Below are 17900 nucleotides of genomic sequence, written 5' to 3'. Positions count from 1 at the left end.
TCAACCCCATAGAAAATCTTTGGAGGGAGTTGAAAGTCCGTGTTGCCCAGCGACAGCCCCAAAACATCACTGCTCTAGAGGAGATCTGCATGGAGGAATGGGCCAAAATACCAGCAACAGTGTGTGAAAACCTTGTGAAGACTTGCAGAAAACGTTTGACGTCTGTCATTGCCAACAAAGGGTATATAACAAAGTATTGAGATGAACTTTTGTTATTGACCAAATACTTATTTTCCACCATAATTTGCAAATAAATTCTTTAAAAATCAGACAATGTGATTTTCTGGATATTTTTTTTTTCTCATTTTGTCTCTCATAGTTGAAGTGGACCTATGATGAAAATTACAGGCCTCTCTCATCTTTTTAAGTGGGAGAACTTGCACAATTGGTGACTGACTAAATACTTTTTTGCCCCACTGTATGTTTTATTAATGTGTTTTTATTAGTGTGTGCCATATCGGAGATAATCATTATCAGTTCACAAAAATGATGACTGTAATTTTACATGAATAGTAATTAATCTTTAGGATTTTCATTGTGTTTTGTAGCATTTCCTACACAGAGGCGATTGATATTCTAAAGCACAGCTCAGAGCCGTTTGCCTTCAAACCAGAGGCAAGTAAATTTACCCCACCACACAGACTCTTCTGCTTATATTTCCCCAGTATTCCTGATGTGACAGAGGACCTATTTGTTTCTCTCACCTCCCCAATAGTGGGGCTGTGATCTTCAAACAGAGCATGAGAAGTACATAGTGCAGCATTGTGGGAATGTCCCAGTCTTCGTGACGGATTATCCGTATGAGCTAAAACCTTTCTACGCCAGAGACAATCAAGAGCAGCCTCAGCGCACAGTAAGAATAACCACAGAGCCCGTGTTCATGTTGGCCAACACAAGTAGAGCACAAATAGACTCTGATTAAAATCTCAAGAATGTTCCCTCCCCCCCAACACACAGTTTTTCCGGGAGGTTTTCTTTTTTTTTGGTTAAATAAAGCCATAGAAAGCATAATATGCACTTTTAATTTGACAGATCCAAAAGAAAATTGTTTTAAGACCAGAAACTGATCAGAAAGCTTCCAAAAACGTCTCCGCTCCAGCTGTCGTGAGTTGCACGATATTTGTATCTGGCATAGTTTCAGTGATTTGGAGTGAAGTGAATCTCATTCTTGGCATTCACTGTAAAGCAGCATTGGCCATAATGAAACATGCAGTCAGCTTCAGAATTATTGGCACCCTTGTTAAAGAGAGGTGGGGGAAAAGTTGTCTGTTTTAATTCGAGCTCTCAAACTAAACATTTGAGAGAAATGTAAATTGAATTGCAAGGAAAATAAAAATATACTTAATTATTCTTCTTTAAACAAAAATGCGTGTTTTGATTATCGCACACCTGCATTTAGTGCTTTGTGCAAACTTCTTGTATTTCCCAGCAAAACAGCACGGAGCCTGTTGATCTAATGCTTGATGAGATGCTGCTGTCACCACCGGCTTGCTCATTGGCGATAGATTGGGGATAAAATTGGTTCATGTCTTGGGTCATTCAGATTCCGTAAAGCTGCTTTGGGACAACGTCTGTTGTTAAAAGCGCTATACAAACAAACTTGACTTAATTACAGAGCAAGGAATCTGAGTCCATTCATCAAGACTGAATCTCTTCTGATTCTCCAGGGTTCTCTCTTATGCACTCTTCTTCCTCTTCAGCTCACCACAGGTTTTTAATGCAATTTAGGTGAGGGAACTAGAATGGCCATGTCACAAGCTTGATTCTGTAGCCACTGAACCATTTTGTGTGGATTTGAATACATGTTTTGGATCATTATCCTGGAATATCTAACCACTAGTAACTTCTTGGCAGAAGCAGCCAGATATTCATTTGAAATCTTCTGGTATGTCCGAGAGTCCATGATGCCATGTGTCTGAGCAGGGTTTCTATGCCTTTGGAGAAAAAAAAAACCCAGCCCCACAGCACATCCTCTACTATCCTTGACTTGCAAGTGACGTCAAAGCAAAATAGAAACCCGGATGTCGGCCATGTTGGTGGATATACAAATGCGGGGTCAAGCGACATTCCATACAAAGCATAGTCACGCGTGCGCAACTCTGTTTGTCCACTGCTTTAAGCGTTCTTTTACTGTAGCTATGCCATATCTTTGTGCTGTATATGGTTGTGGTCACAACAGTACTCGTGACCGTGGCATGTTAGGATTTTTTATAATTCCATCCATGATTCAGAAAGAGGACGAGGAAACTCTGAGGCTTAGTACGGAGAGGACACGAGCACGGCCGAACAACATCGGCAGGGCTGATCTAACAGAGGCTAAAACCAAAACATTCTTTAAATTTGTTTCTTAAGACAAGGATTTTTTTAAGATGTTACCTTGACAGTTTCGGCGATAAACTTCCGCCTTCTTCAAAACAGTCACCAGATGTCGAGTGGTGACGTGCCTTATCAGCTGATGTTACTCTAAGGAGGCGTGAACGTCCCGCCCAATTTGACAGGTAGTTCACGCCTCCTGCTGTCAGGTCGCTCCTCCAGGACGGCGCTCCGGGTGTGTGACAGCGCGTACGCTCCCTCATCCTGGTTCATCGTTCTCTGCACACGCTTTCGTATCTCCACTGCCTCCAAAATCCAACGCTGGAATCTATTTTCTTGAAGAAGGCGGAAGTTTATCGCCGAAACTGTCAAGGTAACATCTTAAAAAATCCTTGTCTTAAGAAACGAATTTAAAGAATAGTTTCAATAGGTAGACATAATGAGCTTTCACTACATATATAAAACCAAAACAGCTTGTGTTCACAGTAATCATTTTATCTCAGGTGAGATCCAAAAGCTTTCTCAATAATATCATGGAAGAATTTTTTGTATTGCTAGAATTCTTCTATAAAATGAGTGTTCTCTTGTAGTTCAATTGGTCGTTGTTATTTTAACACGTGCATTACCATTTCGCTTCTAGGAGCACCAGCAAAATTATACGATAGAGGGTCATTCCATGTCAATTCACACACCCTCCCCAGTGACACCTCTTCAGTTTGCCTGATATTTATTTTATTAGTACCTTATGATGTCAAAAGAAAGAATCCAAAATTTTAGCTTCCTAGCTGGAACGGTTTTTGAATTTTGGCCCTTCAAAGTTTGGGTGCCACGCCCACTTTTGGGGTCCGGGAATTGTACACTTAATTTGCAAGCATTTTTGGAGACCCATATCTTTTGTTCTAAGGGGAATATAAACGTGTAAGTTGCTATATCTATGTATTCTGGCCATGTCTATCAGATTCTGCACCTAAAAATAGCACGTTTACTAACTTTAGAGATATTAATCCCTTAAAAGTGGATTTTTTTTAATGACACAATTTTTTTTTTTTTGACATTTCAGGGGTCCATATCTTGGAAAGTTTTTGTGTTGATAGGGTTTAAACTGATTTATCATCATATTTGGGAACTCTACTGTGTACTTAGAGAGTTTCAGGGCACTCAGAGCTTTGGTGGGGGTACAGGACGGCCCCAAATATGGCTTCGAGACAAAATTACCATTTGGTACGTCCTACTTCAGGCCATTAGTTGGCCATGTGGGCACATGGTGACTGGAATGAGCCTTTAACCCTATCAACAGACACCTTTTATCAAACTTTTAAGCCAATAAAAACTTTGATTATCCAACTCCTTCAATATAAACTAAGTATTTGTATATGGTACTATTTTTGCATATTTTCTGAAAAATCCTAAATCCGGAAAGTAGGTCAACTGTTGTTTTGACTGCCTGTTCATGTTTAAGGTAGTAAAAGCACACCCATATAGTGATTTTAATCTATGGGAAGATTATTTATACCCAACACCCCATTAGTTATATTGACAATTACAAGGGATAAACCCTTTCCCGGCTGTTTCACGATGCTGTTTTTTTTACATTTGACACCTTTCCCTGTATCCAGCCAAACTCTGACCACTGTACACTTAATAGTTAAATGCATCTTTCAAACAGGAAAGGGAAAGATGCAAACAAGGGGATGATCCCAAGAAAAACATCCTGGTTGCTTTACTACATTTGTTCTGACATCCGATCTGGAAGTTAAACCTAGACTCATCAGGGTTTTTTTTTTTTTTTTTCAAGAAAAGGGGAAGGGGCCCCTAGCCACTCATGTGGGGAAAATTAGCATATCAATTAGTACTGTATTTCCCCTTTTTTACTAATTGATATGCTAATTTTCCCCACATGAGTGGCTAGGGGCCCCTTCCCCTTTTCTTGAAAAAAAAAAAAAAAAACCTGATGAGTCTAGGTTTAACTTCCAGATCGGATGTCAGAACAAATGTAGTAAAGCAACCAGGATGTTTTTCTTGGGATCATCCCCTTGTTTGCATCTTTCCCTTTCCTGTTTGAAAGATGCATTTAACTATTAAGTGTATAGTGGTCAGAGTTTGGCTGGATACAGGGAAAGGTGTCAAATGTAAAAAAAAAAAAAAAAAAAACATTATCGTGAAACAGCCGGGAAAGGGTTTATCCCTTGTAATTGTCAATATAACTAATGGGGTATTGGGTATAAATAATCTTCCCATAGATTAAAATCACTATATGGGTGTGCTTTTACTACCTTAAACATGAACAGGCAGTCAAAACAACAGTTGACCTACTTTCCGGATTTAGGATTTTTCAGAAAATATGCAAAAATAGTACCATATACAAATACTTAGTTTATATTGAAGGAGTTGGATAATCAAAGTTTTTATTGGCTTAAAAGTTTGATAAAAGGTGTCTGTTGATAGGGTTAAAGGCTCATTCCAGTCACCATGTGCCCACATGGCCAACTAATGGCCTGAAGTAGGACGTACCAAATGGTAATTTTGTCTCGAAGCCATATTTGGGGCCCTCCTGTACCCCCACCAAAGCTCTGAGTGCCCTGAAACTCTCTAAGTACACAGTAGAGTTCCCAAATATGATGATAAATCAGTTTAAACCCTATCAACACAAAAACTTTCCAAGATATGGACCCTTGAAATGTCAAAAAAAAAATTGTCATTAAAAAAAATCCACTTTTAAGGGGTTAATCTCTCTAAAGTTAGTAAACTTGTGCTATTTTTAGGTGCAGAATCAGATAGACAGGGCCAGAATACATAGATATAGCAATTTACAGGTCTATATTCCCCTTAGAACAAAAGATATGGGCCTCCAAAAATGCTTGCAAATTAAGTGTACAATTCCCGGACCCCAAAAGTGGGCGTGGCACCCAAACTTTGAAGGGCCATAACTCAAAAAACGTTCGAGCTAGGAAGCTAAAATTTTGGATTCTTTCATTTGACATCATAAGGCACTAAGAAAATAAAAATAAGGCAAATTGAAGAGGTGTCACTGGGGAGGTTTTGGGCATTTGTGTGAATTGACATGGAATGACCCTAGACACAATCCAGACTGGGCGCCCACTCAGAAAATGGGCTATGTTTCGTCCAAGGTCGGACTTGATTCTTCAGCAGCCAAACCAGATAGAACACAATATCTGGGTATTTGATTGGTAGAAGCGTCTTATCTTCAGAAAAGTCTGACTTTTTTTTAAATAACATGGGTCAAAACCGCACATATCTATCTTCTCTTTGTATCGTGTTTTCGCTCTAGCGTTCAAATCGTGGTAATAGTGAGAAAATTCAGCATTGTTTACAGACGCACTTTCAGCGGCTGCCATCCTAGTTGCTTTGTATCTCCACCATCATGGCGGACGCTCATGATGTAGCACGTTTTGATCACATGGTTGCAAGTCATCTATACTGTAACAGTAGAGATTAGGTTCTCGAAGGATTGTAGAGCAATCTTTCCTTTTATGCAGATCTTTTGTCTTGTATGACAAGAAACCTGGTTTCAGTCAAAGATTCAGGAGTGTCTAACAAACTCCCAGCACTTACGTTTGTGGTTCTATGAAAGAAAAGGCTTTCATAGGACCACAGACGTAAGTGCTGGGAGTTTGTTAGACACTATTTAAATTTAATTTTCATTAAATGTTTAGATTTGTCATATTTTTATTGTAAGATTAAGCTAATTAACTCCAAAGCGTTTTTACATAGACTTTCCCCAATCCAGGTTTACCAAGGGTGCTAATAAATCTGGAGCTGACTGTATATTGTCTTTGCGATGCATCACAAACTTTTATTTAAAAAAATGCTGCCTGTACTTTGAAATGATGTGATTTCCATGATGTTGCAAAATGTGGCTGTGTGCTCGCTGATCCCCCTCAGTCTCACAGAACAGACCATGCTTTTGCCTCACAATGTGTGTGGTCTTCTTCACTTTGTTTAAAACATCACTTTTTCATTTCCTGAATTGTTTATGATTTTGTTTTTGCCAGGCAGCTGCAGTAGATCTCTTGGTGCCTGGTGTAGGGGAGCTGTGTGGCGGTTCTCTCAGAGAGGAAAGACTAGAAGTTCTCAGGACTCGGCTATCGCAGTAAGAGAACCGTATTCTCACTGTAGTACCACTGTTTACAGCATGAAACAACTGTACATAGCATGTTTAACTCGATGTGCATCAGATCAAGTTCACAATTACTGATGCCCTGAATGAAGAGGAGAAAAAGTGAACTGACAAAACTAATGCAACTGGGGGGAAGTTTGAGCTTAAACGTATAAAGGTTGTCTTTTTTTTTTTCCCCAAGTAGTGAAAACGTCCTGGAAAACACTGCTTTCAAAATTATTGCTAATCTCACAATTACTACTTACAATTACCTTTATGGAAGGTTGGAGACACTCATTATGGATGTTGGAAGATTTTAAAGTGCATATCCTGGACCAAATTTTTTTTTTTATGAAAGAATGTCCCTTTAGGGGCGGCACGGTGGTGTAGTGGTTAGCGCTGTCGCCTCACAGCAAGAAAGTCCTGGGTTTGAGCCCAGTGGCCGGCGAGGGCCTTTCTGTGCGGAGTTTGCATGTTCTCCCCGTGTCCGCGTGGGTTTCCTCCGGGTGCTCCGGTTTCCCCCACAGTCCAAAGACATGCAGGTTAGGTTAACTGGTGACTCTAAATTGACCGTAGGTGTGAATGTGAGTGTGAATGGTTGTCTGTGTCTATGTGTCAGCCCTGTGATGACCTGGTGACTTGTCCAGGGTGTACCCCGCCTTTCGCCCGTAGTCAGCTGGGATAGGCTCCAGCTTGCCTGCGACCCTGTGGAAGGATAAAGCGGCTAGAGATGATGAGATGAGATGAGATGAATGTCCCTTTACACACTCATCCAGAAGGGTAATTTTGCACAAGGCCATCTGTCTACAGCAGAAAAAAATAAAATAACAAAACGAGTCTGGAAAAATCCCAAGGGAGTCTGGAGCCAGATTCGTGACGTCACCTGGGGAAGTGCCAGCAGGCTGCGAGAGCTTGCATGGATTCAGTGCACAGCCTGTGTAGACCAAGTTTAGCAGCTAGCGATTTTGCATTGAAATATGGAATTGTCACCTGAGCGCAATGTTACGTCACCTTTGGATGAAGAATTTAATGAGATGTCAGAATTATTTCTTACCCTGGCAACAGTCAACTTGTGAATTGCCAATTGTCTTGGTCTTTTTCTCGGCTCTACTTGGTCCTCGGCTTCGAGGGCCTCAGTGGATGCGGCACTTCGCCTTCTGTCAGGGGAGACGAACACGGCTGGCTCCTTTGGTGATGCTGACACAGATGGAGACGGTGTTGCTTTGGGCATTCTAACAGATGGAACTTTGTCTTTTTTTCAGATCAAGTTGCTTCGCGAAGCCCATTTCCCACTGCACATAGTTCTCAAAGTCGTTGGGCCTTGTGAAGTGAGCACCGCGAATGATGCTGTGGTCTGTAGCATGTAGCCAATTTTTCCGGGTGCCTCGCACGAAGCGCTCCCATTTCTCTCTCATCGTCCGGTCTTTTGGAAAATGATGAGTACTAATCCCATCAAGATTGGTGTTGCTACACCCTCCTACGATACATCTGTTAACCATTTTAATAATTACGCGATAACGTTGAAGAAATTTGCAGAAAACCACCAGGTCGTTTTCTCATAAACAAACCAGCGCTGACGTAGGATTCAGAGGGAGGCGTCCCGCACGCGACGTCACGAAAATCAATGTTTGCCGGGAAATCCAAATGCCAAGTTTTTTCAGAGGCGGACCAATTCGCCTCAAATGGCTTGATTTCAACTGAATTTTTCTGGTATTGCGCAAGGTAAAAAAATTGCAGAGAATGCAGAATGTTACAGATATTTGACCAAAGTTTAATATAAAATAGGAGAATTACATTGATCTTGCTCCTGAATTTACCCGGGATATGCACTTTAAGCTCCACCTCTGTGTCCGAAATCGCTTACTGCTCCCTTCTCACTATATCAAAGTCCTTCCCATGCCACGTGGCGGCACCGATCTCCGTTTCCGTAGCCCTCGGCTTCTCGCCTATTATGTAGCTAGTGTTACAGTGGGGGGGCTGGTCCTCTGGTAACCACGAAAGTTTGACTCCCCACTCACATCTGTATTGAAGCGTGCCTTGCCAGACGGCAGTTGGTAGCATTTTTATGATGGCGTTTGGTATGACCCGACCGTGAGTAGAACTCGCGATCTCCCAATCAAGAGGCGACACGCTAACCACTAGGCCAACTCGCGGTACTCACTATATAGGGAATTACTATATAGAGGACTATATAGTGAGGTCATTGGTAAAATGAATTTTTAAAAAAAAAAGCGCTTTCGGACACTAGTCCGCCGTGCCGTTATTTACGTCATTACTGTCACACAATTAAAACGTGCCAGATCAGTCAGCTGGTGGGTTTTCAAAATAATAAATACATGCATGTATTTTTGTGATAAATGTAATATTATACTGAGCACATTTCTCATGTTAATAAATACAAAGTGCTTTGTGTCTGCTGCATCTTTCAGTTCTTTTAAATCAAGGCTGAATGCTTTCTTCTCTGCCGCTGCCTTTTATTAAATCAAATTTGAGACTTAATTTGATTTCTTTCAATGTGACCGCAATGCATGATGGGATATATTGCTTTGGTTAGTGACCATCATTGTACACTACTTTTCATGATGCATTGATGCATTGTGGGATACTTTTAGTGCACTATATAGGGTGTAAATAATCCTCACTAAGGTTTCGTACAGCACTACAAAATGGCGTCCTCACTATATAGTGCCCTATATAGTGAGTAGGGAGCGATTTTGGACACAGTCTATCAGTCTGTTTAATCAACTAAAATAAATAAATAAATTTTATATATATATATCATATCTCATCTCATTATCTGTAGCCGCTTTATCCTGTTCTACAGGGTCGCAGGCAAGCTGGAGCCTATCCCAGCTGACTACAGGCGAAAGGTGGGGTACACCCTGGACAAGTCGCCAGGTCATCACAGGGCTGACACATAGACACAGACAACCATTCACACTCACATTCACACCTACGCTCAATTTAGAGTCACCAGTTAACCTAACCTGCATGTCTTTGGACTGTGGGGGAAACCGGAGCACCCGGAGGAAACCCACACGGACACGGGGAGAACATGCAAACTCCACACAGAAAGGCCCTCGCCGGCCACGGGGCTCGAACCCAGACCTTCTTGCTGTGAGGCGACAGCGCTAACCACTACACCACCGTGCCGCCCTGCTTGGATGTTTGAGCTCAGAATTTTATGGCCCTAATTTTGCTGTTGGTGGTATTAAACTGGAATTGTTCCAAGATAAACCGTGGAGTTTGAGGCTTTTTTTTTTTTCTTTTTAAAGATGGACATTTGTGTTTATTTAAAATGCAATTTGCAGTGGCAGTAATTTTGTAATGTTTTTGAGTAAAATAAAATACTGAACTACTTTTTTTATTAATTAAAAAGAACTTCTCATGAATTATATGAGGGTTTTTTTTGTTAAAGTAAAGGTAAACAGTTTGAGTGGATAATTTGACTCGTGTAATATTTTTCACAAACCCCTGGGAGCCATTTTCTTATCTATGTGCAAGTTATTACTCGGTGTAATCTTTATTCCTTGTTTCTTTAGGGCTGGATTAAACGACACATATGCATGGTAGGGTCATGATGTTTTCAAATCATATTTTAGAGCTCACTGGTTTCCTGCTTAAAAAGAGGCATATCTACTCACACCATCTCCTCCTGTTTACAGGTATCTTCAGCTGAGAGAGTTTGGTTCAGTGCCTCATGGTGGTTTTGGGATGGGCTTTGAGAGGTACCTGCAGTGTGTTTTAGGAATCGACAACATCAAGGACACTATTCCTTTCGCAAGGTTTTCACACTCCTGTGTACTTTGAAGAAGCCTCGTGTAAAATGATATAATAAACTGATAAAAAGGGCGTGGCATTGTTTTATATGTTTTAGCAGGGTGACTGTGTTTGAAGAATGGTCGTGGTAATGCACAGAAACATGGCAAGAGACGGTCAATTATTAAGAATTGTGGTTGTTTATTTTCATGAGAATTCCTTGAAAAATGCTTACTCAATACTATAAATGCTTTCTGCTGTAAAATAAATGGTCAGGAAAAATAGAAAGTAGAAAACATGGGAAAGTGAGTGAGTCAAGATCTTGATCCCAGAGCCTCTTTCGTAAGTCAACAGTGTGCAATTGACATGCAAAGCACTTGCAAATGTTTACAGATCATCTTGCTGTGCCAGGCTTGAGCCTCAATGATTTGTAAGTGTTGTAGCTAAAAGGCTTTCTGACAGTTCATTTGAATCGGGAATCGAGCCCATACATTTTCTGTTCAGCTTTGAACATATTTATTATCGTTACATTTTAATGTTTTGATTTCTGTTTTGCAGCTATTATTTTAGTGCAATTTTTTTTTGTGTGTGTATAAAGGTATTGGATTCTCGCAGAGGGCTAGACCCCCCACTGTAACCCTAGCTATGTAATATGTGAGAGGCTGAGGGCTACGGAAACAGAGGTCGGCGCCACATGGCGTGGGAAGGACTTTGATTTGATTGGATTGGATTTATAAGAGAGCGTATCAGTTTTATCATAGGAAGGAGTGAAACGACAAAAATTAATTTGCAGCGTACTGTTGGCTCTGTGGTCAGAAATTACTTACTTAGCCTAGCTCAATAGCATCAGGTAGTCGGGTTCAACTCGTATGTTTTTTTTATTTTTTTTTTATTACCAAACTACAATAGCATATAGCGTATAAAAAATAAATCCAGATTAACACCAGTTTGTGATGATTATTCACACTTCCAGTATACTAAGAATATAGTCTGTAATTAACTGATTTACACTTTCTGACCACTAGATGGCAGCTTTTTCTAATCAACAGCTGTGCTTACTGTTGATTTCGAGACTGTTTATTAATATTTACTAACAAATACTCATTGGCCATTTTTAAAAGGTAAACTTACCATACATGCATTTTGTGTGCGCGCGCGCGCATCCATCTGAGCACACACTATTCTCTGTTTATTTTTTTAATCACTGTGTATTCTTCCTGGCCACTTAGGCACACCTACCCTGTTACCTGCCAGGTATACCGTAAGTCTTTCTTACTCCTCTTCTATCCTTTTATTCGGGACAGCTTCTGACAATAGGATGTTATCTAGGTAATTTTGTTTATTGAACGAACACCTGAGATACACATATCAATGCTGGATACACATACCATCCATGACTTCAGTTTCAGTGCTATGTTTAGGATGGTCCATCACCCAAATGATAAGCTGTGGTGTTCCCTTTCCATTCATGGAGAGCGTAGAATGGGCTGATGTAACGTGCATGGCCATAGAGGTCTACAAAGTACACCTAAGTATGTGATGGTCAGTGAATGTATTTCGCTTAATTTTTATTTATTTTTTATATACTATTTTAATAGTACTAAATTTCTTTGGAATTATTACAATATCATGTTATTAATTCTGAAATTCGGAGTAAGCCCCCTTAGATGAGCCTTAATGCTCTTGGGGCAAACTCTGACCCCAAATATGTTAAAAAAAAAAAAAATGGCATGATTGGTTTAAAAATATTTCATTTTATATTAGCCTGCGAGTCCATATTTTGCAACAGTGTTCTAGAAGTTTCTACCTGCTGGAAAGTTCAGCTTGGTCTGATGGCTACCAGCTGCCAAAACACATGCCGAGCTGGTCAAACTGGTAGACCATTTTTGTTGGCTGATGAGTTGTTTTTCAACATCCTTATTAACCAATATCAGACTGACTGACTGATAATTGCCTTGCGCTTGTGTTATTTTCTTAAATATCACTTTGCCTAAGATGTAGCAGTAATTATTAATATTGTGCTACATTACAGGCATTTAGGCTCTTATCCAGTCCCACAAGTGCAAAAGTCAGGTACAAGAAGTGCTGAACTTCTAGACAAGGTTCTAGTGCCAACTGAATAAGTGAACGAATAACACAGTGTAATATTGTGGTGAAGTAACAACACTCAGCAAACAGCCAAGGAAAACAAACCAAACATACAAATGAGCTGACAAAGTACAACTAAAGAGAGAAAAATAAAACTCCAATGGCTAATCTCAAGTCATCAAGACTAGGTTAGATGCTACACAGCCTGGGTTGGTCAAGACCACTAAGTGTTTACACAATAATATTGTTCGTAGGTAGTAACAGTGTTTACTAGCTGGCAATGATGGTAGACCATTTTTCGAGCTCAGTCTGTGTTTTGGCAGCTGATTAGATTTTGATATTTCTGCAGAGAGAATACCAGGTTATTCAAAAGTAATCATTTTTTCCAAAGACTAGTACGAGTCTAGGCGGCACGGTGGTGTAGTGGTTAGCGCTGTCGCCTCACAGCAAGAAGGTCCTGGGTTCGAGCCCCGTGGCCGGCGAGGGCCTTTCTGTGTGGAGTTTGCATGTTCTCCCCGTGTCCGCGTGGGTTTCCTCCGGGTGCTCCGGTTTCCCCCACAGTCCAAAGACATGCAGGTTAGGTTATCTGGTGACTCTAAATTGACCGTAGGTGTGAATGTGAGTGTGAATGGTTGTCTGTGTCTATGTGTCAGCCCTGTGATGACCTGGCGACTTGTCCAGGGTGGACCCCGCCTTTCGCCCGTAGTCAGCTGGGATAGACTCCAGCTTGCCTGCGACCCTGTAGAACAGGATAAAGCGGCTAGAGATAATGAGATGAGATGAGTACGAGTCTAGGGGCGGCACGGTGGTGTAGTAGTTAGCACTGTCGCCTCACAGCAAAGGTCCTGGGTTCGAGCCTAGCGGCGGACGAGGGTCTTTCTGTGTGGAGTTTGCATGTTCTCCCCATGTCTGCGTGGGTTTCCTCCGGGTGCTCCGGTTTCCCCCACGGTCCAAAGGCGTGCAGGTTAGGCTAACTGGTGGCTCTAAATTGACCGTAGATGTGAATGAATGAATGTCTCTGTGTCAGCTCTGCGATAACCTGGCGACTTGTTCAGGGTGTACCCCGCCTCTCACCCATAGTCAGCTGGGATAGGCTCCAGCTTGCCTGTGACCCTGCACAGGATAAGCAACTACAGATAATGGATATATATATGGAGAGAGAGAGGTGGCACGGTGGTGTAGTAGTTAGCGCTGTCGCCTCACAGCAAAGGTCCTGGGTTCGAGCCTAGCGGCCGACGAGGGCCTTTCTGTGCGGAGTTTGCATGTTCTCCCCGTGTCTGCGTGGGTTTCCCCCATGGTCCAAAGGCGTGCAGGTTAGGCTAACCGGTGGCTCTAAATTGACTGAATGGTTGTTTTGTCTCTGTGTCAGCTCTGCGATAACCTGGCGACTTGTCCAGAGTCAGCTGGGATAGGCTCCAGCTTGCCTTGTAGAACAGAATAAGCAGCTACAGATAATGGATGGATGGATGGATGGATGGATTAGTACTAGTCTAGCTTTGTATTAGGTCTAACTGATGGTTTCTTGGGGGGTGGAGAAGAAAACCTGACCTTTATGCCTAATTGCAAAATAAGTTACTTGGAAATAAATACAGTGAGGTCTGGATTTTGGTTGCCATAGCTGTGCGCGCATGTCTGTCTGTCTGTCTGTCAGTAGAAAGCCCCGCCCCCTTCCTCCAGAACCGTTTACAGAGTCCCCGCCTCGTTTTTTCCTGGCCACGCCTCTTTGTGAATGTGATTCGTCAGAAAACAATAATCAACTGGCTGGGCGGAGGAGGGACTTCATGCCAAGGCGTCTGTTTGTAGTCGGGACCTGGAGGATGAGTGAATGTTCCTGCACTCTCTCTCTGTCTGTTGTGTTGAGCCTTGAGCGGGCGTGGTGTTGGTGTTGACCATAAAGACGCACCGTGCGAGACTACTTCCTGTACCAGAGAAGCTACAAGAGGCTCCTCCTCCTCCGTCCGCAAGTGATCCCGAGCGGAGAGTTACACTGGGTTTCATGTCGGGGACGGCGCGCGCCTTCGAGCTCGAGCTGTCTGGACAAACTGCGCGCGCGCTCTCGCGTCACTAAATGGGCCGGCGGAGCGCGCGCGCGTCTGCGTTCTCCCTAAATGGACCTGCATCATCTGATCTTACGAGCGCGCGCCTGTGTGTGTGTGTGTGTGTGTGTGAGTGAGTGTGTGCTGTTGTGATCAGGCTTATTTGGGAGAGAGGGAGGAGAAACATGAGCGGCGGAGAAATCATTTGCCAGGGCTGGCTGAGAAAATCCCCACCAGAGAAAAAACTTAGAAGATACGTAAGTATGATAGTGTGTGTGTGTTTAAACTTTTTGTGTTGTATAACTGAGATGTTTTCAACTTCTGTCATGTTGAATAGCCTGGTTATTAAGGCATATGAAGTTATTAAACAATTTGATGATGATGATGTATAGTCAGGGGGTGTGTAATGTGTATATGGTCGATTCCCAGCACTAGCAGGTGCGCCCTACTGCCTGCCAGAAACATCCTCTCCCTTCCTTCTGACTCCAGGGAAGAAATAAACACAAATAAAACATGCTTCCCACTTTATGAATATAACACATCCGCATTGTAGATCAGAACAGACTGGATTATAATCAGGATGTTCTGTGTGTTTTGATTAGAACACTTAACCAAACTGTGTGCACAATAGGCATTAAAGATACCATGGAGCCACCGTCTGTCAACTAATTCTGTTTGGGACAGCTGTCCATACAACTGTTCCTGTTGGGAAAGCAGTCTGTGTCTCGTCTCATCTCATCTCATCTCATAATGTTACGGCAATACTTCACAGGAGTCGGTTGTTGTTTTTGTATAAGAAGATGCAGTCCACTCCACTGCATTGCATCCTATTCCGTCCTGCTGTCTGGACACTGACGACTAATGGCTTCCATGGTGCCAGAGCAGATAATGGATTTATATTTAAAAAAAAAAAAAGCAGAAGCTCCATGTCTTCTTCTAAATACACCTGGCGTGTATTTATCTACAGGATTGCATTACAGACCTTCTCGATACTCACACCTAACTTTGCTATGATGCTATTTTATTTTCTCTTCCTCTTTCAGTCAGAACTCATTTTTTTTTAAAGATTTTTTTGGGGGGCTTTTTGCACCTTTTATTGGATAGGACAGTGTAGAGACAGGAAATGAGCGGGAGAGAGAGAGACAGGGAGGGATCGGGAAATGACCTCGGGTCGGAATCGAACCCGGGTCCCCAGATTTATGGTATGGCGCCTTATCCACCTGAGCCACGACGCCCCCCAGAACTCATTTCTTGATATTCTCCTCCGAGATTGTACTCGGCGATTTCCTCCTCTTCATATAAAGATTGTGTCTTGTGTGCAACTACACAGGAACCACTGATGTCAAAACAGAGGAAAAGCATACCGTCACACCATATAACTAAATGCCAGCATTTGATTTATTTATTTTTTCTTTAACAGCTTCTCAAATCAGAAAGCAGTGGCGAAGCAAGACACTTGAGAGAAAAACAAAACAAAAAACACCAAAATAGTCCATCTTTTTAGCAAAAGACAAGACGAAACAAGAATGGTAGGCTGTATCAAGAGAACTAGTTGTACAATCTCAAGCAGACAAGATAGCGGTCATCTGACATCAGACATTGGAATGTACGAAGATATTTTAAGGAGCTGTGGACTTGGTTTTTCTCCCCCCCCAATAATAGTGTTTGTGTAACAGCTCAGACGTCCTCTTAGCAGGCCAGAAGGTATCACCTGAACCTCAGTTGTGTGTTGCAAATTATATGCAAATACACAGCACAAACAATTCTGTCAGTTAGTGCCCTGTGGCAGCAATTAGAAAAGAGAAGTGTCTGTTGTCTTGACTAGCACAGCTGTTCGTTCAGTGTCCAAATCGGGACACGGAGGGGGAAAAAATAAAAAAAAGTAAATTTAAATAAATGTGTGTTTATGCATGTAATCAAAATGTACATAATGATCCTACTAGTTTGTGTTTTAATTTTATACCTGCAACACTCTTGTGGTGAAAATCGAGAGTGGAAATTTATATTTATTTTGTGCTGGGGTTTTTTTCCTTTCCTTTTTTTGTAAAAGGGTTAAAAAAAACAACAAAAAAAACCCCAAACAAACTTGAAAATGTTCTACAGCCACAAGCATGGAATAACCAAGTAGAATATCACCCCTTCTGGTTACAACGTGAATTATTAACAAGTATTTTCACTGAAATTCTTGGTGTAAAGCTGTTACTTATTACCTCGGTGGCTAAGTAGAATTGTTTGTGAGTGTGAGTTCAAGCTGGAAAATATTATTATTATTATAAAAGCAATCACTGTCTCGTTCAATGCCCTGTGGAAACCATATCGTACGTTTATAACTAAAACAAAGTACATTATACACTTGTGGTGTTCTTGTCTAATATTTTAGACAGTGATGGAGAATGGGAAGCAACAACGTTGAGATTGAGTGAGTGTAAAATGTGTCATCCTAATATCAGTGATGTTGTGGAAACCTGCAGATAGTTGCATAATCTTGTGGTATTCACCTCTATTCCTCATCGTGCTGTGGTCAGGTGCTGCTTAGATAGAACATGCAGTAGAGGATGTTACTGATAAAAAAAAAAAAGCCTTGTAGATCATGCTGTTGAATTTATAGAGCAGATTTGTAGCTTAAAGCTAAAAAAAATTCACAGCAAATTTAGTCTCGCATCTCAAAGACTGAGGTGTGTGTGTGTGTGTGTGTGTGTGTGTATATATATTAGCTAATTGAGTCATATATTAACAAATCACAATTCTGTATAGAAATGAATTAAGTCTATTAGGATTATTCTACACTTCCTTCCTTCCATCCATCCATCCATCCATGATCTATACTGCTTATCCATCAGAGTCATGGGGAAAGCTAGAGCCAATACATAGTTTTCACATGACGTCACAGAGTCGGGGATTCCCTAGTGGCGGCCATCTTGTGGGTCAAGCTTACCGTACGGGTCACTGAGCACACATTGTAACGCGCGAGTACAAAGTCTTCAAAAGAACCCAAGCAGGCTATTTAAAGCTAGCAATGGTGCACACCTGTTGTATTCACGGCTGTCGTAATAGGTCAAATGATGACGTCAAGCGGAGCTTTTATGGAATTCCCACTGTACGGGAGCACGAAGGCGAGCAAAGAAACTCAGCATACAAAGGAGAAATCTATGGCTTGCGAGAATCAACCGCAAGGATTATCAGCCTTCCAAACACAGCAAAGTCTACTCCGATCATTTTGTAAGTGGTAAGTTGTTTAAATAAACAATCGTGTTTAAGTATAAGGATGAGAAAGTTTAAATCGGAAAGCTGCGCAGCTTCGCGCAAATGTATGCAGCTTTCCGATTTGAACTGTTTTTTTTCTCATCCTTATACTTCCTATGTTTCATGGACTGTAATGGATTTGCTTATTTAGTAATTTTAATACAGAATTTACTTTGAAATTATAATCAGACACTCCAACGCCCCCCTAAAAAAAAAAATCGGATCTGCGCGATTCAGCCGTGAAAAAGGCGGCATCCACTAAAAGGCGCGCTGTGAATATATAAAGTTGTATATATCAGACAGCCTTTAAAGTTTGATGAAGCCAGTTTCAGGCTTTGGAGCAG

The 17900-nt window shown here is 41.5% G+C and overlaps 2 protein-coding genes across 3 annotated transcripts in view; both read left to right on the top strand.

Moving 5' to 3' along the window:
- Positions 1-11135, top strand: part of nars2 (asparaginyl-tRNA synthetase 2, mitochondrial) — a 38236-nt gene extending 27101 nt beyond the window's left edge. Inside the window, exons 10-14 of one of the 2 annotated variants that reach the window (XM_060944149.1) lie at positions 549-615; positions 716-853; positions 6327-6424; positions 9973-9999; positions 10096-11135. In XM_060944149.1, the coding sequence (XP_060800132.1) occupies positions 549-615; positions 716-853; positions 6327-6424; positions 9973-9999; positions 10096-10240 (475 nt within the window). In that variant the 3' untranslated portion in view covers positions 10241-11135. Of the gene's footprint in view, positions 1-548; positions 620-715; positions 854-6326; positions 6425-9972; positions 10000-10095 lie in introns of both variants that reach the window. The other variant, XM_060944150.1, reaches the window with a different exon arrangement.
- Positions 11136-12697: 1562 nt separating this feature from the next.
- The window catches only part of gab2 (GRB2-associated binding protein 2), a 118752-nt gene continuing 113549 nt past the window's right edge, over positions 12698-17900 (top strand). The window contains exon 1 of the mRNA XM_060944146.1: positions 12698-14570. Coding sequence (XP_060800129.1) covers positions 14499-14570 — 72 coding nt within the window. The 5' untranslated portion in view covers positions 12698-14498. The remainder of the gene's footprint in view (positions 14571-17900) is intronic.

The sequence above is a fragment of the Neoarius graeffei genome, chromosome 17, assembly GCF_027579695.1.
Source record: "Neoarius graeffei isolate fNeoGra1 chromosome 17, fNeoGra1.pri, whole genome shotgun sequence".
NCBI classification, from domain to species: Eukaryota; Metazoa; Chordata; class Actinopteri; order Siluriformes; family Ariidae; genus Neoarius; species Neoarius graeffei.
The sequence above is the reverse complement of the archived record's forward strand: the minus strand, read 5'-3'. Positions and strand labels throughout refer to the sequence as shown.